This window comes from Aspergillus chevalieri, chromosome 5 (assembly GCF_016861735.1).
Source record: "Aspergillus chevalieri M1 DNA, chromosome 5, nearly complete sequence".
In the NCBI taxonomy this organism is placed as follows: Eukaryota; Fungi; Ascomycota; class Eurotiomycetes; order Eurotiales; family Aspergillaceae; genus Aspergillus; species Aspergillus chevalieri.
Genome location: NC_057366.1, coordinates 559,462 through 581,765, shown reverse-complemented (window position 1 = coordinate 581,765; position 22,304 = coordinate 559,462). Strand labels below are relative to the sequence as shown.

At 48.6% G+C, this 22,304-nt stretch overlaps 8 protein-coding genes across 8 annotated transcripts; 3 read left to right on the top strand and 5 right to left on the bottom strand.

The window, feature by feature from the left end:
• Positions 1–1,823: 1,823 nt before the first annotated feature.
• derA (putative ER-associated proteolytic system protein Der1) lies at positions 1,824–2,651 on the bottom strand (the record flags this gene model as incomplete). Its single annotated transcript, XM_043279898.1, has 2 exons — positions 1,824–2,375; positions 2,463–2,651. 2 exons carry the CDS (start codon positions 2,649–2,651, stop codon positions 1,824–1,826), a joined length of 741 nt encoding a protein of 246 aa, XP_043137531.1.
• Positions 2,652–3,361: 710 nt separating this feature from the next.
• Positions 3,362–4,001, top strand: CSE4 (histone H3 family protein; the record flags this gene model as incomplete). Its single annotated transcript, XM_043279896.1, has 2 exons — positions 3,362–3,578; positions 3,655–4,001. The coding sequence occupies 2 exons, from the start codon at positions 3,362–3,364 to the stop codon at positions 3,999–4,001; spliced, it is 564 nt and encodes a 187-aa protein (XP_043137530.1).
• Positions 4,002–4,681: 680 nt separating this feature from the next.
• On the bottom strand, positions 4,682–7,726 carry ACHE_50205S (uncharacterized protein; the record flags this gene model as incomplete). Its single annotated transcript, XM_043279895.1, has 6 exons — positions 4,682–5,523; positions 5,576–6,234; positions 6,289–6,404; positions 6,457–6,474; positions 6,531–6,641; positions 6,707–7,726. The coding sequence occupies 6 exons, from the start codon at positions 7,724–7,726 to the stop codon at positions 4,682–4,684; spliced, it is 2,766 nt and encodes a 921-aa protein (XP_043137529.1).
• Positions 7,727–8,217: 491 nt separating this feature from the next.
• On the bottom strand, positions 8,218–9,393 carry ACHE_50204S (uncharacterized protein; the record flags this gene model as incomplete). Its single annotated transcript, XM_043279894.1, has 1 exon — positions 8,218–9,393. The coding sequence occupies one exon, from the start codon at positions 9,391–9,393 to the stop codon at positions 8,218–8,220; it is 1,176 nt and encodes a 391-aa protein (XP_043137528.1).
• A 6,616-nt stretch (positions 9,394–16,009) lies between these two features.
• On the top strand, positions 16,010–17,736 carry ACHE_50203A (putative hydrolase, alpha/beta fold family; the record flags this gene model as incomplete). Its single annotated transcript, XM_043279893.1, has 6 exons — positions 16,010–16,792; positions 16,852–17,012; positions 17,062–17,142; positions 17,199–17,322; positions 17,374–17,502; positions 17,551–17,736. The coding sequence occupies 6 exons, from the start codon at positions 16,010–16,012 to the stop codon at positions 17,734–17,736; spliced, it is 1,464 nt and encodes a 487-aa protein (XP_043137527.1).
• Positions 17,737–17,928: 192 nt separating this feature from the next.
• loc1 lies at positions 17,929–18,596 on the bottom strand (the record flags this gene model as incomplete). The annotated part of the gene is made up of 3 exons (XM_043279892.1): positions 17,929–18,057; positions 18,111–18,260; positions 18,327–18,596. 3 exons carry the CDS (start codon positions 18,594–18,596, stop codon positions 17,929–17,931), a joined length of 549 nt encoding a protein of 182 aa, XP_043137526.1.
• Positions 18,597–18,959: 363 nt separating this feature from the next.
• Positions 18,960–19,609, top strand: ACHE_50201A (putative NADH-ubiquinone oxidoreductase B14 subunit; the record flags this gene model as incomplete). Its single annotated transcript, XM_043279891.1, has 4 exons — positions 18,960–19,002; positions 19,117–19,178; positions 19,278–19,424; positions 19,490–19,609. 4 exons carry the CDS (start codon positions 18,960–18,962, stop codon positions 19,607–19,609), a joined length of 372 nt encoding a protein of 123 aa, XP_043137525.1.
• Positions 19,610–19,847: 238 nt separating this feature from the next.
• On the bottom strand, positions 19,848–20,448 carry RPC19 (DNA-directed RNA polymerase core subunit RPC19; the record flags this gene model as incomplete). The annotated part of the gene is made up of 4 exons (XM_043279890.1): positions 19,848–19,981; positions 20,035–20,111; positions 20,164–20,255; positions 20,326–20,448. The coding sequence occupies 4 exons, from the start codon at positions 20,446–20,448 to the stop codon at positions 19,848–19,850; spliced, it is 426 nt and encodes a 141-aa protein (XP_043137524.1).
• Positions 20,449–22,304: the final 1,856 nt, after the last annotated feature.

Below are 22,304 nucleotides of genomic sequence, written 5' to 3'. Positions count from 1 at the left end.
GAGTACGGTTATCATCATCACGACTAGCATTTACTAGTCCGTACTCTGTACTCTGTACGCAGTGGTAACTGAATCTGGACCCTGCATCTTGGTACTTGTGGAGGTTCCAAGATACTTTCTGTCATTACCCGGTATCATGGGCAATTCCCAATTATTGCGCAGAGGCCTTTCCAGTACTTTAAATCTCTCATGATCTTCCATATTCTCTCCATACTGTACTCTGTAAGCTGTCTTTCCTCTCTTCTACCTCGTACAGACTGCTCTACCAGTCTGTACTCTGGAGGTACAGACTCCATGGCACACTCGACTCCACTCAATGCCATGGTTAACCGACCCGACGACCACTCAACGTCAGCGGCAATTGTCAGACGCGTGGACAGATGGAGTACAGTCAAAGTCTGTGCGGTGGTCTGTGTCCAGCCATATCTTTACCCTAACCATCGCATCGTTATCTGAACCCAGCACCAAGAACTCCCCAAGAAACCAAGAATTCCCCCACCTAGCACCACTTCGACAACAGAACGGTCGGCGTATCGCAACTCAACGGTTTCATCCCATCATCTATCGGCCGGGCGCTTGGACCTGCCGCGGAGTTATTGGTACAGAGTAACTAGATAGAGTACGAAATACCGCGGAGATATCGAGGTCGCTAAGTTGAATGTGCGGACTACGGCCGAGTCCAAATACTGGATAATATCGCAATGGGACATATATGATGCTATGCTCCATACTCGAGTAGTCTTCGCACTGACGACTTCCAACTCTTCCAAACAGCCGACTGAAACCCCACAACCCACATTCCAACAGAACAGAACACTTGTTATTCTTAGCAGCGCCCACTTTCCCTGCAAGACATTGTACATGTACGGAGTACATTTCAAACTGCACCCTGTGTGGCAAATGTCAGAACGAATACGCAAAGACAAGACAAGACAAATCCAGCCTCGCATTATTGCCCCGCCCCCACTACTACAGTATTCACCCACCCACTCGCAAGGAAAACCCTTGTTGTATTCTTTGGAAACTCAATAGTTAATTAATGCTTACTTTACTTCGGTGTACCGAAGTAGAATATTAGAGCCTCAATTTGGTGTCGTGTCGTACATTGACGTCGTACGTGTGAGGCGTTGCCCGGCCGGGCGTAACTGTACCACGTTACTCTGCATTATCATCCCAGTGGCTGTGAAGGTCACACAAAGCATCTTATCTTCGCATGTCGACTGGCTTTCGCAAGTATTTTGTGTGCCTAGCGTGTTGCGTACACCGCGGAATCTTCGGAGGTCTTTCTTTCGAAATAAGCTTATCGGTGGGTATTCTGCTATTTATAGTTTCGAGGCTTTCAATTGCTTTTACCTACGGCGTGCTTGTACTCCATGCAAAGAATGATGCCTAGTTACTCAGTTGAATATCATCGATTGCTGTTCTATGTATATCTAAGCCTATCGGGTATCCACTCAGCCCCTGATATCGATCAGTCCTACTGTACGAAGTAAGGAATCTCAGTAGACCGGCATGGTTTAACGGCCGCTGTATTCACCCCAGACTCTACCCCAGTTTCCACTTCCAACGGTATATCGGTGGAGAGTGAACAAATCGAGGGCTGATCGTCAGGCCTGGAACTGCAGATAATCCGCGCGAATCGCCTCGGAGGCTGGCGAAAACTCAGCATCCATTAATGATTATCAGAGCCTTGGTCAAAGCTGTTTTCTCATGCAGAAGGATCCGCTGTTGCACGCGCGTCCAAGATAATCGTGATAAATAGCGATCAGAGTCGCTATGTTATGGCTTTCAAAATATAAAACACATGACGCACATCATTACCTTCAACGCACTTCATGCGCCGCAGCAGCGGCGAAGTCACCATTGATGTTGTTCGTGTCCGTCCCACGTGCATCCGCCTGAGAATCAAACATCCGCATCCACCACATCGGTGGATCAAGAGGGCGATGACCACCATGGAGCGGCGGGTAGACGTCGTTGAAGAAGTACCAAACATGGCCCACCACCACGCCACAAATCTCATCCTTCGGCACGATGCCGTGAACCACAAGGCTGAATGCCATCAGGACCCATGGCAGATACGGGGCCGTAAAGACAAGTAGCCCCAAGAAGCTAAGACGGGTGTCAGGGTTGCGGCGGCTCCAGATGTAGACCAGACTTGAGGAGAGCGAAGTGCCCAGGAACGGCAGCGACAGGAACGGGGAGATGATCAAGAGCGACACCATCGCATAGAATAACAGCCACGAGAAGTGAGCGGGAGATCGACCGGACGTTTCCTCGAGCAGGCGCGAGTACCGTTGCAGGAAAAACACGTGGAATAGTAGATCTAGACTGAGCGGTCCGAAATAGAGAAAGGTCGTTACTAGGCGCCAGTACTGTTCAAGTCAGCCACACCTGCTCCACAATCCTTCTCCTTTTTTCTGCCCTTTTCGTTTTATCTTTGGTTGATTTGGTTGACGCACCTGCGACTTGAAGTACACAGCCCGGAAGCTGTAGAATAGCTGGAACGGTGTCAAGATATGACACTGCACCAATACTGACGTAGCAACGGTGGCAGCTGTCCACCACCGGGTGACAGGCGGCATCTCGTAGAACCATTGCTCAAGGGGAAACTGGCCTACTTGCCCACCATTACCCCAGATGGCGGCCATTGCGTCGGACGTTCAGAGTTATCAGAGTAGACAACAGTATCAACAGATACCAGAGACGAGATGTCGCGGGGGAATAAACGTCGAGAATAAAGCCGCTACCGAATGACAGCAAGCTTGCAGAATTAGCCCCTCACCAGTTCAATAGGTACCGAACGCAAACAAAACTCCAGGGTGGCCTCTTCCGCCCTTGAAGCCATCCGCAGCTGCAACGATGTCATTCCGCCCGCCGACAGCATCACGTGTATCACAGATAGCCGCGCGCTTAAGCGGATAAGCACACGCTACGCGTCAAAATACCGGAGGCTGGGAAACACGCATCATGCCCTCGATATCAGCCAATAGCTCCTGAGGCAGCAATTGCTGGCGATTTTTTTTGTTCAACTTTCCAATTGCCCCTCGACGGTTTCTCTCCGGTCAGAGAACCGATCTTAGTCGCAAGGGCATCTTTGTTGTTTTGTTTATTCCGTACTGCGGTCTCCTTTTGTTCTCTTTTTGTTCTGCCCGCGTCAAAACAAAGGACTGTCCCGCCGAGCTCGATATCCATTAGACGAAACAGTATTTCTGTTCATAACGCATCGCGCATAATCTATTTCTAAATTGGCATCCATCGCAGCAAATACTGCCATACACATATCCCCTCACTTGAACGTCGAGTCGCGCGCCATTTCCGCACCTCAATAGAAACCATCACCACCGCGCAAACCGTCACAATGCCACCAAAGACAGGAAAAGGCCACAAGATCATCTCAGAACCGCGATCGCGACCCAGCGCCGGCGATGGAGAAGCAGGTCCATCATCAAAACCGCAACAAACCGCGTCGCCAGCAAACAAAAGGAGGCCAAAGGCATCCGGAGAAGAAAGAGAAGGCAAGCGGCCATCGGGAGTAATAAAGACGACAAAGGCAGCAAAGACATCAGACGTCCAACGTACGTTCCATACGGTCCATACGGTCCATACGGTCCAGACTCGTAATGCAGATCATAAAACTAATTGCCTATCTAGCCGGCGACCCAACCCCCCAAGGCCGTCCACGCCGCTACAGACCTGGAACTGTCGCTCTGAAAGAAATCCGCAAATACCAACGCTCCTACGATCTCCTCATCCAAAAGCTTCCCTTCGCACGCCTCGTCCGTGAAGTCGCCCTTGAAATGCTCCCCTCAGACGTAGGCGCAGAGCTCCGGTGGCAGTCGCATGCGATCCAAGCGCTACAAGAAGCCGCAGAGGCGTTCCTCGTGCATTTATTCGAAGATACTAATTTGTGCGCACTGCATGCTAAGCGCGTGACTATTATGCAGAAGGATATTCAGCTTGCACGAAGGATTCGTGGTGCTTGGGGTGGGTTGGGGTGATTTTCTCCCGGCATTCTATTTTTGTATTTATTCTCATCTTTCTTCTTTTTTCTTTGGTTCATTATCATCATACCCAACCATCAGCCTTTCGAGCTGTATGCGGTTGGTACATGGCGTCTTGTTGAGTGACGGAGTCTCGGTCTGCTGTTTTTTTCTTTCTGTGCTTATACGCTGCTTTCTAGGTGTCAGTCTCACCTTCGATGGGCTTATTCTGTGGATTTCATATTTCAGATAGCAGCTTGATGCTTGATTGATATCTGGGTGTATATTGCATATATCGTATGGTGCGGGTTGTTTCATGGTTTCAAACGACGATGGCTTGATGGCATGCGTGGCTGGCTTTGTTAAAATAGTCAAATGCTGTGTATTGAGTGAATAGCCTGTAATGGCATTGGATTTAATAATGAATGGTTTTGTCTTGGGTTCGTGTTGAACTGGTCATCGTACTCTGCGGCTGATATATATTTGTAGGCTGCGACTTCGCTAGCCCATGTCAATATAGATATGAAAGCAATTGATACATATGCACCTATCTATAAACAAATTGCTCAATCTATGCGCCAGATGCCCATCAGCAGATATGGTATCTCAAAGCTCAAACCGATTAACTCGCAGGACTAAAAACCAGCAAATCCTTAAGAAAATGACAATCGAAGAATATTGAAAAACAGCAAAGAAGATTAAATACCCCTCCTCAGCGCCCCGGGTAACCCCATTGTAACTCTCATTCCCTCATCCCTGACACTTCCCGCCTCCTCTCCCTTGCCCTGTCTCTCTAATGTCTCCGCAAGCATTTCATCTGTAACACTGACCCAAAGTCGATCATTTGCTTTTTTCGCCATTGCTCGGCCTGCTCGTGCACTTTTCTCTGCTTGTTCGCCGACAACACCGCGGAAGTACTTCCAGCTCATGAAGGTGAGAGTCATGCAGGTGATTTGGGAGTTGCTGATCGCTGTGGCGGATTGGAGCGCTTGTTGAAGGAATTGTTTTGTTTGGATTGTGGATTCGGTTTGCACAATTGCATTAATGAGGTAATAGGCTGCTTGTATGTATTTGTTTGGACTTGTTTTGGCGAAGGATTCGATGGTGGAGAGGATGGTTGGGAGGAGCGAGTGGGAGGGGTGGGATGGATCGCGGATGATGAGGGCGGTGTTTATGGCTGCGAGGATGGCAATGTCGCGGCAGGGGTCGTTGCGTGTTGTTTTGCTAGCGTTGGGGGAGAGTGAGAGGAGTGGGGTTTGAAAGATAGTTAGAGCAGTTTTGAGATCTCCTGTTGCTTGAGCGATGGTTCCTGCAGTGTATTCCATCAAGCATTGGACGTTGCCTGAGAGGTTGTCACCGAGTTCTTGTGCGATTTGTCGGAGTTCATTTAGATTTTCTCTGGCAAAGTCCCAGTCGGTTCGACAACATGCCAGGAATACTTGTTGTAGTATGATATTGCAGCATAGCGTCCTGCGCCATTCAATGCGTTTGTTTGCGTTACCCATCGATTCCGCAACGTTCTCCGGTGTCTCGAAGCTGCCTGAGCGGTCTTCAGCAATGGATTTTGTCAATATAAAGGGAGGGGAACTTACTATTGAGCATGCGCCGCCCTTCTTGAAGGAACTTTTCAGCTTTACGGCCGTCATGCGAGTTCTTAGCGCTAAGCGTGACAGAACTGAGAAAATAGCACAGCGCGTAAAGATCATGCTGGGGTAACCAACTGAAACTCAAAAGCAATGTGCCATTTTGAACTTGAAGAATATCACCGGTGTCAATCGACGAGGGACCTGCGGATTTACCGTTCAATGGGACTGAAAACGATCCGTCAACGCGCCAGTTAGGGTAGTTTAATCTCTCGTCCATTATTTCTTGCAACACTCGCAACTTTTGAGCTGATTGGTTGACATCGTACTCGAGAAGACTGCAGCAAATGTCAATCATCTGGACGAGGGTGATAAGTTGAGGTATGTGCCGAAGATCATCATTAAGCTGATGACTTCGTGCGGTAGCCACTGCTCGCTGGGCCTGCTCAATAGAATCGAAATTTGAGCCTAACTGCAGATGCGCAAGTGCCTCGATCACAGCAGCCATAGCTGATACAGCCTTGTCACCGTTGCGATTGGCCATCTGGGATATCTTGTGAAGATGGTGCAGCGCTGAAACTGAATCTTGGTAGTTTGGTGATGATAGAGATAAAGAAAGAGAGACTCTAAGGAAGCGAAAAGCATACTCCCAGGCCGAATGGCGATATCTAAATTCGAATAAGTCACGTGGAACTTTGCAGTCAAGCAAAGGGAGCACTTACGCTTCCACATCCTGGATCATACCATCGACAGCCTTCAACGAAGCTCTGGGATTGGTCTTGTGGAGCATCCGTGCTAGAAGATGCTGCATACTGTACTTGAGATCCAACATGCGGTTCTGAACATTCATGAGTATTGCGTCCAAGATGACAAACGAGAAATTTACTCACTCGTTCACACAAGTCGATCTAATGGGCAACCGTCAGCAATGCAAACAGTACCATGGAGGAAGCCATAGACATACCCCTTTACTCAATGCGGTTTCCGCTTCAAGGTCATTATCCGTTTCCTCGAACAAGACGCGTGCATATCGTAACCGCACAAGCGCCTCCATACGTGGTTGAAGCCTCCAGTTCTACACGAAATCAGCCAACCGTCCAGGTGCAGGAATTCCAGCCAAGTAGAAGAGATCCCACCAACCTTCAAAACAGCCTCCAGACATCCAAGCCCCGTAGCAAGAAGTTTATAATATTCCTCCACATCGTCCTCCCTTCTCAACGAGGCAACAGTAGTTCCATGGCTATGAGCAGCATTGAGATATTCGTCCGCCAAAGACAACAGCAGTACCTGATAATCCACCGAGGGTTTCCCTTGTTTGCGCGCAACCTGCTGACTTCCTTGCCGTTGCGCCTGCCCTTGTTTCCTGACTGCTTGCTGTTTCAATAACTTCTGTTGGACCTCTGGCGAAGAAGCGGGAATCAACACCTGAGGAACCGGTCTCGGGGTTGGGGTGGGCGCAGTAGGTGTCGAAGTCATAGATCTAGAAACGGATGCAGGAGCAACGGTTGGCGTAGAAGAAGCTACGGAAGGCATGGTGGCAGAGGCAGTTGTAGGGACGGGGTTGGGACTGGCGACTGGAGCAGGCACGGGAGTAGAAGCGGAAATCGGCGAGGGAGCGGGCTTCATTTGTAACGGAGTCGTCTGCGGTTTCGGAGCGACCTGTGGATATTGATTATATGCGTTGTTGCTGCCCGGGCTAGCACTGGGAGCGGGATAGAACGATGGCTGCGTCGAGCCAGACACAGTGGGTAATGCGGGCGAGCGGTCGGGGTTGTTGTTTGCGACAGACGCGGCAGGCTGTCCAGTGTATTGGGATGTACCAAAGGTATTGAATTGGGATGGTATGACTGGACCAACGGGTGTTTGTTGGAATAGATCTACCGGGTTCACATATTGCGGTTGGGGCGGCGGTACAGGTTGAGGTGGTTGTACGTGTTGCTGACTGTTGAAAGTCTGCGCATAACTATTGAAATTCGGGATCACCTGGGGATAAGCGACTGGCTTGCCATATTGGTATGGCGATTGTGGTGACTGCACAGGATTGATGTTATTATATAAAAACTGCGGCGGCTGAATGGGCTGTTGAGGATGTTGGCGTGGAGGTTGTTGCTGCAGGTATTGCGGAGGATAGTGACCGTTATGCGGCGGTGGATAGCTCATCGCCCCGGAACATATATATCACTCATTGATTCTTTATTCACCAACGACGAAGCCCGTCCGATGCTGTTTGTGTCTTTTCCCTTCGTCTTTACTCTCGTCTTCCGCGTCGCCAAAAGATCGTCGACGGTTCGGAGAAACTGCCGGGCGGTCGGGCCGATCATCACGTGGGATCCGTATCGGGAAAGCATGTGAAGTACGAAGTATGGAGTAGTTTCCAGTGGTTCTATATCCCAGAGATATTTTGAGATTGTACTTATATTGGACTGTAATGGCCAGGAAATGTCTATGTAGTTATGGCAATTGATTGCTATCTACAAGGATGGATATTACTATCCCAAACTATACAGGACGATGCATACATCCAAAGACAAAGAAGAAGAAGAAGAAGAAGAAGAAGAAGAAGGGAAAAGAGCAAAACTGGCAAGATATATAAACCAGAACGGCAAACGCGCCGCAACATATACATCGACTCATATAACCTTGGTATCCGATCAAATCATGTGTATAGAGGAATATAGTTGGTTGAATGATTGATCATTCACCGCGGAGTCGATTATGTCCATTCCCAGGGACGGTGGCCCCTCGGGAGGAGGGTGTTCGCGGACAGTCCAAGGACACATTTCGCTGCAAGTGTCAATATTAACTGACGGTGCGGCAGGGTGAATTCTCTGGTTTGCCCATTCGGAATCAGGGACCGGGGAAGCGCTGCCGAGGCATCGCTGGACCCAGAAGAAGTAGTTCGCTCGGCCATTGGAATGATTTGGCTGCTTGTGTGGGCATTTCAAGAAGGCATTGCAGGCATTGCAGATGGATATTCGCTTGCAGGAAGCGCAAATATCCCTAGGAAGCCGACAGACGGAGGTTTGACAAGAACTAGCAAGCCATAGGTCGACGGACCGATGCGCGCACCCAAATCGTGGCGTCATGTTCTCCTCTTTCCCCAGTTGGCCTGCCTCAATCGAAAGGCGGTACTCGGTTCGTATTTGAAGTTTATCTTGTTGGTCCAACTCAGGGTAAATGCTGATATTCAATACTGTCGACCCGTAATCCTGAGTACAGGAATGCCAACAAAAACGTTCTCTAACACCGTTTCCAAACTCTGCATTCAGGAGACTTATCGACTGCTGGCGCAATCTTAGAAGCTCAATGAGGTCCATCTTGTCCTGGTAAGTCAACTTTCTGCACGGGCACAAGTCGACTACACCAGCCAGCTCTCCCAGGTTACAGACACGGTCTTCCGGTTTCCGTTTCAGTTCTCGCGATGTGAATGCACTTCTAGGGTGAAGCTTCAGACATCCAGAACATGCTTGCCATTTGTGATCCTCGAGCAGGCTGATGAGTTGCCATCGGGGAGTAAGGAAGTTATGTCCGTTCCGGTAATGGTGAAAGAGAGGTGCGAAGTCTCGACTGAAATGGAGTGATTCGTTTTCGAAGACTGCCCCAGAAATGACAAAGAGACTCTTGCAGGTGAGCGCTAGAGATGCCTGTGGGACCTCAGTCAAATGTGACATGATCTCCAGCAGCAGCTCTATGGGCAGCTCTAAAAGATGACACCGGCCAGAGCCATTTCCCTCACCAGTATATCCACCGCTTTGATTCCGTAGCCAGCGAGCCATTTTTATCACACCCTTCAACTTTTCTCCGGAACGCCGGAGACTATATGTCATGTTGCTCGGGTAGTTGCGTCTTAGTTCATGTGGTCGGACAAGGGGCAAACAAGGGTCTTTTTATCTTTCTCTCAACAATCGGGCGCTCGAGTGATTGTGCGATAGTAGTCTTTGTTGTTGGATGCTGACACTGAATCATGGATGCGATTGGAACTGGCCGTTATGTCGCAAGCTTTGAAGCTTCATGGTGCGACGGACAAAGAAAAGATAAAAGGACATAATGTTTTCTTCGGAGACGAGCACGAGAACAAAGGACCTTTTAGACCCTGCCAGTAATTGCCGCAAATGGTTGAAGCAGTTGTGCGAAAACGGCGCACGCGCTTGGGTCACAGTAGTGTAGCAGATGCTATCAGTATTACATACAACGCCATGTGGAATCTCAGTCCGACCCAACGCCTCTCACTTTGAGCCGACAGGTCCAACACTCAAGCCGCATCCGATACATAGATAAAATGGTTTCATTGCAGGCTTGATATTGCGAAAAGCAGGATTTCCTTTTGTGGAATGGATTGAGTTTCCTCTTGACGTTTTCGAGTGGCCCTGGCTTTCCGCATCCGGAGAATTTGTAACGGTTAACATTGGGCTTCGCGGACGGGAAAGATAGCATGCGAAGAATGTTCATGCACGATGACGGTTTCAGTAGCGGGGAGACTCAGTTGACAATAACTGCTGACATGCAGAAGGAGATTAGAATTAATCCTTCGTGCAGAATCAAATGACCTTCTAGATAGCAGTGATGAGGATCGATCGGATAAATAGTTGGCCCGAGTAGCGAGGTCAGGAGATTCTTATAGTCAACGTGTGCACACATATTGTAGATTAAGCACTCAATCAGCTACATACGCGCATACACGTTCGATAGACAATATAGCTCTACCTTCCGCTGGTCCTCTCCATATAGACCTCGTTAGTCCGGAATAAATCGACTCCCGATTTCCCTTCTGAGCTACGATCCGAGAGACCCCGTTTCATTGGTTATGAGCCCGGGCCTGCCCAAGATATTTGGATATATCGACGCCTAACCAGCGTGTGGCACCCCGGGGGTTCTATAGTCGCTTAACATCTTCTATAGACCGATCGATACGATTCCGACTACGGGCCTCACCCTCGATTAGTTCCCTACACGATTATCGGCCAGTAATCTGCTCAGCGGAGCCTATTGGGTTGTGAGAACGTCATGATGGTAGGGACTGGAAGTGAGAGCAAAATGCCATCAAAGGAGCCGCTAGAGGATCCTGGCATAAAGATCTACTCCTTCAATATCGAGAAGCTGAACGAGGAAAACGCTCGATACTGGTTCTATGCAATGGAGAGTCAGTTAAAGGTCCAATTTGCATGGCAGGCGATTGATTACTACTACGAAGTAGGAAAGGAGACATATAACCAAATACGGAAAGACAATTTGAAATGGACGAAGGTAGATATGAAGGCGGACATGATTATTCAACAAGGCCTTACTCCCACTATTGTCCTGGAGATCAAGGACCTGCCAAATGCCGGCGCGAAATGGGACTACCTGAAAGAGGCGTACCTGAAATCATCAAATGCGATGAAGGCCATGCAGTTGATGAAAATGGCCAATTGGTATCAAGGTTCCAATGTGAATGCCAAAGACGCCTACCGCGAAATCGAACAACTAGGACGCGAATTAATCGACATGAACGGCAGCAAAAAGATCGATATTGATGAATTGGTTGTGATTTGGTATCTCCGTGGCCTGCGGGAAGAGTATGCAATGCTCAAAGGGACTGTGATGAGCTCAGATGTTAACCTGAACAAGAGCTATGTGCTCAAACGAGCAATAGATTTTGACCAGTTACGAGGCGGACCAACTGAGAAGGCATCAAGGATTCAAAAGAAAGGCACAAAGTGCTTTGCTTGCGGGAAAACTGGACATCGAGCAAGGAATTGTCTGAGCAAAAGTGATGATCATGATGCTAGCGCTGATGAAAGCAAGCGCCAAGGTGGCCGAGATGGCCGGAACAAGAAGCCCAATCGATTCTCCAAGCAGAAAGGGAAGTCTGCAAAGGAAGGAGGTAGCATGGCTGGCAACAACAATGATGATGACAATGATGGCGGATACATGAGCGAGTATGGTACTCGTGCCATTGAGGTGGCAGACATAAGTGAGGAAACTGCTATGCATGCAGCTGAATGTGCTGTTGAATATACTGCTGAAGATGCAGGTAGCTGCGTTGGAGATGGCCATGTGGATGAAGATAGTGACGTGCAAGATGGCTTCACATGTGAAGAAGCCCAATTCCCTGAAGAGCATGATGCTTGTGCAACAGAGGATGTGCAAGCTAGCCCCATCACTGAATATAAGATTGAGTGGGCCAAATACATCATAGAAGGAGCACACCGAGTTAGAATGGATCCATCAAGATGGTGCTTTGACAGTGGTGCTACAAGTATGTGCTCTGGCAATCGAAGCATTTTTGAGTACCTTGATGAGACTAGCCGAGGTCATTTGATTATTGCTAGTGGTACTGAGATGCCCATCAAGGGACGAGGGATCGTTCGATTCAACCTGCCAAACGGCATGTCAGCCAGGTTAGGTAGGGTGGTGTATGTGCCAGGCCTAGCAGAGAACCTACTGTCATTAGAGGTTCTACATATGGCTGGCTTTCAATCAATTGGCTCTAGAAAGGGGTATGTGCTCAAGAAGGATGGGAAAGTGGTAGCCCAAGGAAAACGAGATGGACGGACCACATACTTGCATTCAGTCAGGCACGTCAATGCACTATTTATTGGCCCAAAAGCAGCGAAAAGACAGCAATACGCCCGAATGGCCCTATCTGCCGATGAGCAAACGCGAATGAAACAGGAGCTCATTCATCGACGCCTTGGTCATGCAGGAAGAAGCCGATTTAACACCTGTGTTGAATATATGGAGCTAGATGAGCTGAAACTGGGGAAACGAGACCAGTTGCTCCATGATAACTGTGAGGTGTGTGCGAAGGCCAAGAAGGTGAAGAAGCAAAGCCATGCGCCAATTCCTAGAGCTAGAAAGCCGCTTGAACGAGTGTACATGGATTTTTGGGGTCCAAATCGCGAAGGAATAGGGCAGGAAAGGTATTACCTGTCATTGATTGATGATTGCACGCGATATTCATGGATCTTCATCAAGATGGACCGAAGGGCTGAAAGTGTAATGCACACACTGGATAGTTGGCTGCGCCAGGTTGAAAGGCAGTCAGGGAAAGTGCTATTGGTCATCCGTACTGATAATGCTGCTGAGTTTGTGGCATTGAGACCATGGGCAGAAGAGAAAGGCATTGAACTGGAATTTATTGAGGCTGAAACACCAGCACAGAATGGTGTGGCGGAACGATACAACCGTGTTATTATGGATATAGCGCGTGCCTTGTTGATTGACTCTGGTATTAGCAAGCGTTATTGGAAGTATGCTGCTGTCACGGCAAATTACCTGAGAAACCGGACATTATTGGTGAAGAGGAAAGAAGATGGCCATGAGAAAGTTGACAAAGATGAGAAAACACCATATGAGCTATGGCATGGGCATAGGCCTGACTTGGCCCATCTTCGTGCTTGGGGTTGCCGAGTGCTCTTTTATCATAAACCAGAGAGCAAGTTGGAAAGCAGAGCAATGGAGGGCACATTCCTGATGTATGGGAAGAGCAACAAGCAGTATTTAGTATTGCCTAGAGGTGGTAGTGAACTGAAGCTGGTCACTAACCCCGAGTTTCGAGAGCGGGAAAATGGCAATTTGAGCGAACTGTCAGCTGGTCAAGTTGACATACAAAGCCTGCTGACCAGTACTGTTCTACCTGTTGGACCACCTACCGAAGCGCCTGCTCAAGCATCCATTGGAATGACTTCTAAGAGGCCTACTGAAGAGCCTGCTGGAGCAGGATTGCCAGTCAATGAGCCCTTCCACACCAACGAACCGACAATTAATTCAATGCCAGAATTGCTGAATATGCGACTGAATAAAGAGGATGGAGAGAAGGAAAGGAATTCCTCTTCATCAACTGGGGGCACAACAGATAAGCCGTTGAAACTGTCTGAAGTTCAGCCTGAAGGGGAGGTGGAGCAGAGAGCTCCTGTGGAATATACAAACAACGAAGTGCTTGAGAAAGAACCCCGAGAGCAGGCTGATGAAACACCAAAGGATATGCCTAAGCCTGAACCGGTTCCTGAAGACGGACGCCACCGGTCTGAGCTTGAAATGGAACGGCGGTCCGCTCGCGTACGTCAACCATCAGAGAGAATGATGGAGAGCCGCCAAACAGAGCAAATGTATGGCCGCAAACGCAAAGCTGAAGGGGAGGACACTGGGAATAATGATCGTCCAGCTCAGCGCATGCGGGCCCATTTTGCTAGGCTAGCAGTAGCTGCAGAGCTATTGCAGACTGATAGAGAGTATGAGGTTGCAGAGAAAGCATGTGCTGCACGTGAGAAAGCTGGAATCCGTATACCGAAGTCGTATAGCGAAGCCGTTAATGATCCAATATATGGCTCGAAATGGAAGGAAGCGATTCACAAAGAATTGAGCACCTTAATAAGCTTTGGCACATGGGAGCTAATCCCCCGGAAGGAAGCCGAAGGAACGATTTCATCAACCAGATGGGTGTTCGATGTGAAGCTAGGCCCGGATGGCCGAATTGACCGCTTCAAAGCCAGGCTGGTTGCCAGGGGAAATGAGCAATCAGATGACGATTTCAACGAGACGTTTGCACCAGTATTTCGAATAGATAGCCTACGAATCTTGTTGGCTATAGCAGCCCAGCTAGGCTTATTGGCACATGTGCTTGATGCTAATAATGCATTCGCTGGTTCCGACCTCGACAAGCCTAATTGTATGGAAATCCCGGAAGGACTGCAGGACTTTGATCCAGATGTTACTAGCACGAGAGGCCTAGTTTTGGAGCTGAAGAAGTCGCTGTATGGCCTCCGCCAGTCTGCTAATCTATGGCATCGAAAGATTAGTGATTTCCTGAAGAAGATAGGCTTTAAACCGATTACTGCAGACCCCAGTGTGTTCATCAATGGTAGGGGCCTGATTATCGCTGTGTATGTGGATGACATAGTGATATTTGGCAAGGATGCCAATGACATCGACGTGGTGAAGCAGAAGCTCAAGGAGTTCCATCCAATGACTGATTCAGGATTGGTCAAGAAGCTGTTGGGTATTCGCTTCACATGGGGAAGAGACAGGTCTATTCAACTGGACCAGCAGTCCTATGCACAACAAATTCTTGATGAATTTGGCATGGCTGATTGCAAGCCTGTGAGCACACCCATTGGCCCGAGCATTAAATTGGAAGCGCCGGATAGCTCACTGCTTGGACGAGCTGAGCATAAGCTATTTCGGAGACTAATTGGGCGGTTGATTTTCTTGGTGATAGCCACACGGCCGGACATCGCTTTTGCAGTCAATCAACTGTCTCAATACCTCGCGGAGCCAAGGAAGGTCCATTTGGCAGCGGCCAAGCATGTGCTTCGATATGTGAAAGGCACCATGGGCTATGGCCTAACGTTTGGTGCAAAGGGGAGTCCAAAAGGGTTATATGCATATGCTGATTCCGCGTACGCTAATTCAGCAAAGAACCGGTCGACTACTGGTTTCATTTTCTTTATTAATGGCACGCCAATCACCTGGTCGAGCAGAAAGCAATCGGTTACTGCACAGAGCTCGACGGAAGCTGAATATATGGCCGTATCGGAGGCAGCCAAACAAGCGGTTTGGATTAGACATTTCCTATATGCAATAGGAAAGGGATCCATTTATCGTGACGCTCCGACTACCATTTATGAGGACAACCAGGGCGCCATAAAGATTGCTGACAACCCAATCAATCACCCAAAGACGAAGCATATAGCCGTACGATACCATGCCATCCGGGACCACATAGGTAATGGGGAGATCTGCCTTGAGCACCTCTCTACCGACAAGATGATTGCCGATGGCTTGACGAAGGTTACCAACCATGCTAGTCAAGGACGGTTGGTTGAAGACCTGGGGCTCGCTTAATTAAGCGAGAAAAGAGAATTCAACATCTATGAGAAGTTGAAGCGTGCGTCCAACCGCCGCTTATCAAATTGCCAGATATTGTTTTTGATTGATTTGAATATGCGGCGATTGAACGAAGGGGAGTGATGAGGATCGATCGGATAAATAGTTGGCCCGAGTAGCGAGGTCAGGAGATTCTTATAGTCAACGTGTGCACACATATTGTAGATTAAGCACTCAATCAGCTACATACGCGCATACACGTTCGATAGACAATATAGCTCTACCTTCCGCTGGTCCTCTCCATATAGACCTCGTTAGTCCGGAATAAATCGACTCCCGATTTCCCTTCTGAGCTACGATCCGAGAGACCCCGTTTCAAGCAGGGCACCGAGAGTCACGTGCTTATGGCTGGTGTGTTATACAGAACCATGTGATTGTGGCGCGATGTGGCTGATAAGAGATAAGATTTTTGTCAGCACTTCCCGATTTGGCACTGATGCCGAGGCTGAATGGAAATCACCAGAGGCGACTGTTTAATATTTCCTTCTATTCTCTGGGATTTTTTCTTGTGCACAATCCTATCCATCATTATAGGTTGCATGCCACTAGCGCTTTGATCCAATTGCAATATAGGTCATGAGCTTGGCAGATCTCCAGGATTATCTTCTTAGTTCGTTGCCATTTTCGGCTCTACTTTGTGGGCTTATCACCATGGGCCTGCTGTCGTGGCTTCGTCCGCGGGGACGTGTTTCATTCTATCATGCCAAAGACAACAGTCTCTTGCTTACTAGGAAGTCCGAAAAGCCAGGTGCCGACGAAAAAGTGACTTTCACAGACATCTGCCGTGAAGCAACACCATCCAAGTGCAACCTGAACCCGTTTTTGTTTAACGGTCATTTGCAGACTGCCTATACTGCTCTCAAATACGATGGGGTCCCGGTTTACTACAAGCGCACGATGTTCGAGTCCGACAGCCCTGCGTTCAGCGGGCAGTTTGCAATGGATTTCGTTGTTGAGCCGTATGAGATGCCCAAGGACGACGTGCTGATCGATAGCGAGAGAAAATATACACAGCCATCGGGTCTACCTGAACGGACGTCATTTTTCTCGGAAGGCGAAGTTGCTGCTCTATCATCGGACGACACGAAGCCCATGCTTGTGACTCTGCACGGTCTCAGCGGCGGTTCACATGAAATCTACCTGCGCCATGTCCTTCACCCGCTTGTCGCAGATGGAAACTGGGAAGCGTGCGTGATTAACTCTCGAGGCTGCGCACAAACAAAGATCTCCACCGGAGTGCTTTACAATGCTCGTGCTACCTGGGATCTTCGTCAGGCTATCAAGTGGCTCCGGAAGACGTATCCCAATCGCCCTCTGTTCGGAATTGGATTCTCGCTTGGTGCTAATATCCTTGCAAACGTAAGTATCCATCATTCTCTTGCAATTGACATGCTGTTTGCTTACTGATATTGATGCAGTACCTTGGCGAGGAGGGCGAAGCCTGCGAGCTGAAAGCAGCCGTACTCTGTGCCAGTCCCTGGAACTTGGAAGTTTGTTCTCTGAATCTGCAGCGGACCTGGTTAGGCATGGAAGTGTACAGTAAAACCATGGGCTCCAGTATGAAACGACTTTTCGAACAGTATGTTAACCGTCCAATTGCAATTGTCCCGCCGACTAACCCCTACCAGCCATGTCGATGCAATCCAAAAGAACCCTAGAATTAATATCGAAGCAGTGAGGAGGATCACTTATCTACATGAATTTGACCAGTGTGTCTCACATCTTCTATTTTAATGGGCGAATATTTCTTAACACTTGTCAATAGGGCCGTACAATGTCCTACATGGGGTTACCCGACAGAAGGCGCATACTACCGTGACGCTGCTTCGACTGATTCCCTGCTTTCCATAAGAATTCCGTTCCTGGCCATCCAAGCCGAGGATGATCCGGTACGTTTGACCGTCTTCCTTGTCTACTAGAGACACACTGACATTGAGCAGATTGCTTGTCGCGAAGGACTCCCATTCCACGAAATCGAGCGCACGCCTTATGGAGTTATGATGACTACTTCCTGGGGTGGTCATTTGGGATGGTTCGAACTCGGAGGTGAAAGGTGGTTTGTGAAGCCGGTATGTACACTCGATATTCTTTTGGGTGCATTTAACTAACATAAATAGGTGAACAACTTCTTCAACAAGATGGCCAAGGAGATTGACCTTTCATCGCCTTCCGTTGTGAAAAATCCAGCCCTTTTGCCTGGTCATATCGCCAACCACAGCGATCCAACAAAGGATCCCGACACAGCGCCTAAGCCCGAGTTCAACGCCATGCGCCGCAGGATGGACATGAAGTTGACGTATTAAATGTATGACGTGCATATGCATTACGAGGATCTAGCTTTTGTTTGCTCTGTTTTAGAAGATTCATGATGCACAGCGCCATTCAGTATATAGAGGCATAGACCGGAACGCCAGAAGCCAAACCCATCTAAGTACATAGTCTTTGGTATAGACAAGAAACATAGAACGAAACACAACTTTTGAATTTTACACCACTCAAGCAAAAGCAACGCTCTTCCTCTTCCCCTTCTTCGACGAACTGTCTTCTGTTGTAGACTTGGATTTCGAATCCTCTTTGTCATCGGACTTGCGCTTCTTGTTGCGGATCGACTCTTTGGCATTATCCTGTCGATGGATTAGCGTATCACTAAGTCAAACAGAAGAGGAATAAAGCATACCAACTTGGACTTCTTTTGCGCCTGCCTTGCCTCTTGCTCCTTAATCCTCGCTTGCCGGATCTCCTCTAACTGACGAGCCTTCATCATCTTCGACTCAATCTGTCCCTCCTTATCCGCATTGACCATCGCCATAATCGTCATCATACCCTCCTGTAAGCCACAATTAGCATCCATCATCCATTCAAAAAACCCCATTGGTAGAAAAGGTGTACGTACCGCATCATCAACAAACTTCTTCCCCTTCTTCCTGCCCTTCGGCTTAACAACACCCGCGGGCGTGATCATATTCAACTTCGGCAGGTCCAATTCCTCCTCGGTATACTCGCGCTTCTGCTTCTTCTTCAATAGGGACGGCTCGGTGCGGGCTTTGGCCTTGACTTCTTTGGGAGGTGGGCGCTTTGCATCTTTATTCTTCGAGACTTTTGAGGACGAGGAGAGGGGTTTGGAAGATTTCTTGGAGTCTTTGGAGGGTTTTGTTGGTGCCATTTTGGCTGTCTGTCGCTGGTGATGGAGGATTCGTATGGGATTGCGCGATGAGGTGAAATCGGTGGTAAAAGACCGATTGAATGAATTCAGAGAAAATAGGACAAACACAAATTCAAAAGTCAAGGAATTATTAGAGAAATAACACAAAATGGAAAAACCTGAAAACAATCAGACCCTTTGCATCCAAAACCGCCATCTCAATCTTGCGAAAGAAATTTTTAAAACAGGAAGGCGGTCAACTCTCATACCCGCCCGCCTCGGACGGACCTCCATCCCATCACCACCAACGCCGACAACAACCCATACCTTTCCTTCCCCTCACACGCCAGAACCCGAACCGGCTCTGCAAACCGACAATCGAAAATGACCATCAACCCGACTTACCTCGCGCAGCGCACGCGCTCCTGTACGTGCCCCTTCCACCCTGAAACCGGGGCCGAACGAGCCCTTAGAAATTGCTGCAATATCAATGGACGAGAAGAGCCAGAGAGCTAATGTTGCAATTGAATTGGATGTGCAGCTGCGAACTGGAGTGATGCGAAGTATCGTGTGCTGAAGTCGTACCGGGAGTGGCTTCGTGCGGTTAGTTTTCCCTTTCCCTTTTTTTGGGTGCTATGCCATATGGGATTGAATGGATTTCCCTGTTTGCTTGCTATGAATACATTGGCTAATGATGAACAGTCCCCCGAGATCCAAACCATGTACTCCCTGAACATGCCCGTCTCCGCTATCCGCACCAAGGTCCGTCAGGAATTCGAGAAGCACCGCTACGTCCAGCAGCTCAGCGCCGTTGATGTGCTATTGTTCAAGAGCCATGCCGAGTTCCAGGTCAGTCTGCCCCCCCCCCGAACTGCGCAACTGCGCCCGCGGAACCTTTTGTTGACAACGTGTAGGAAACACTCAACTTCTGGAAGCAGCTGTCACACGTGATGAAGTACTTCCGGCCAGAGGAGAGCCCCGGTGCGCGGTTACCCCCCAACTTCGTGTCTGGGTTCTTGGAGGGCCGCAATTAGATTAGATCGCTTGATTGTGTCGAATTTGTATTGGGATTGTCTCATGGGTCGAGGGGGGTTTATGTAAATATAGTCGGTCTAGTTCAGTTCGGTTTTTCATTCAAACAAACACGTCTATGTGATGATGCAAGGCAGGTCATATCTACTAAAACAAACCGCTTATAACCAATCCCTGGGGAAACTTTTATAAACGAGAACGCCGGGAAAACAGTATTATTACAGAGGAGAAAAGGGAAGATCACGAGGTCATCTTATCGGCCTCGGCGGCGTTAAAAGCGTTGCGTGCGTTGGTGAACTTGTCCGTCACGACATCGCAGAGATCCATGAGGTCGTCGAGGCCTTTCTGGAGGGCATCAGTTGCGGTGGTTTCGTCTATAATCCATTAGCTGGGTTCGCACACTCTATACACAGAGCGAGAAACCTACCACTCGTCTGAATCCGCAAATTCATCTTCTGCTCCGAAGGATGGGGAATGGTATAACCGCAGAATTCGACTTGGGGGCTTATATGATGTCAACTTCATATTTCCATTTATTCAGCAAAAGGTGACATACTTCTTCATAATCGAAAACCGCAACGCATTCCCCAATGTATGACCCTCGCCTTCAAACTGGAACGAAGCGGCTGTTTCGGTGGCGCCGGGAAGCTGTAATGCATTAACACCCTATTAAATTATGGCCAAACTTATAACTTGATCGAAGCCAGGGCAGACGAACAACAACAATGCGCTTCTCCTCCATCTCCAGGAGATCATCTTCCTCCTGGTATTGTTCTTGCTCCTGCGGAGCGGCGTCCATCATGGACTGGTCCTGGTCTTGGGAGTGCACGGAGGAGGGCATTTTGATCGTATTATTTATTTCGTGCGATTGCGATTCGACTGGGGTTTAATTGCGGTTCTGTTCGGAGGTGTGGTGGGCGATGAATTTTCTGCTGATGCGATCTTATCTCCGGCGGCCTCTTTCGAAGGGACTTTCTGTGCTTGGGCGCGGCGAATACTCTGCAATGGCCAGGCCGTTCGGAATCTGAGAATTCTTCAGTGCTGCTTTTAATTAATATGCGTCGTAGATTTATTGGAGGAGGTCCTGGTCTGATACTATCGCGGTGATAAAATTTCCGGATGCAAAATGTTATCGATAGCAGACCGCCTTGCCTGAGGCATCCACAACTACTCCGGTAACTAACTACACAAGGGACAGGTGATAGAAACAACGTGCATCATGCTTTGGGGCTGGGAAATTACTGTGATATTGTTAGAACGGAGCAATCCATGTCATCTTATCAATAAACGTTATCAAGGATAGCCTTGTTTCCGTGGAGTTGCTTATTTATTTGGTGGAAGTTTTCAGGGGACAACCACCCCTTACAGTTGCCAACTAGCTGCATACCTACAAGCACGAGGTGAATATTTACATTGATACTAACTACAATTATGTACTGCGTACTTGTATGGAAACCCGCATCATACCCTGATAACCGTGCTCTAAATATAACTAACCAAACTCCTGGAAAGCATGATTGCGATCGACCAGAAGTGAAAACTATTGAAGCACTTGGACCAGCAGAATCACACATGGAGAGAGGATTAACTGCTGGAGCGTGCATCACAATGAATATCCACTAATTTCAGGACATTAAGAGCTGGTCATGATGGAGAGGAAAAAAGTGACAGGGAACTAGACTCAATGGTTCGTACTGTCACAATATGAATCATGCCGCTTGTAGTGCTACAGCGTACTTTGTACTTGTACTCGTATTCTGATATTCTCCGTGTGGATACGAAAGAGACCATTGTCACAGCTGTAAAACCGTCCATGTCTCAGACACACCCTTCAGGCCCAATCACCGCGAGTCTGTCCGCTTCAGTTCATCTCCAGAGATCCTCTTTTTGGGACTCCTTTCTGAGTCTCAACCCATAACTACGGAGTCCTACGGGAGTATTTGTACGGAGTACGGCATCTCATCTCTGTTAATTAGTCCTGACTGTGTTTTGTTGAACATCCTTACTTACTAAGTAATTAACTTCCTTCACCCTCCTCCCACTCAGCCTCTCTTTTTACGGTGTTTCATTTCTTTTTCTCTTGTTTCATTTCTCTCTCTCTTTTTCTTTTCATTCCTTTTCTCTTTCTTATTCTTCCTACTCCCTCGTGATCCGGTCCATTTCGCTCGCTTGTCGCTCTGGATCCTCCTACACCTCCTTCCACTCCCCTCCCCCTCGTGCCCTGTCGGTTCCCGGTCTGTCGGTCGACCTCTCATCGCTGTCACACTGCCGCCAGCCTTACTTCTAGCCGCCCGTGTGTGTTCTCTTTATTCGATCCGGATACACACGCTTAACAAGCATATTATTCCTCCCTCGCGTCCTCATTCTCCTTCCTCTCCAATCCGTGCTCGTGCTGTTTCGCTGTGTTGGTGTTGTTGGGTGTTGCTTTCCCCCTCCACACCGTCAACAAGCCTCGCCCCGGCGTCTCAGAATAGGGAACAAAGAAAGGATATAACGGCCGCATCCGCTCATTGATGCTCTGCGCGCGTCTCGATATCGCTATCTCCTGGACCTAGACTCGGCCGGACAATTTCTACACTTTATTTCCTTTTTCTCCGGCCAACTTACAGCCCTCGTTGCATGCCCCCGTGACATCCCGCGAGGCACTGCACCGGTCTAGATTCGTATCTGTCACAGGAACCCAGCTCTTGTCCTTAT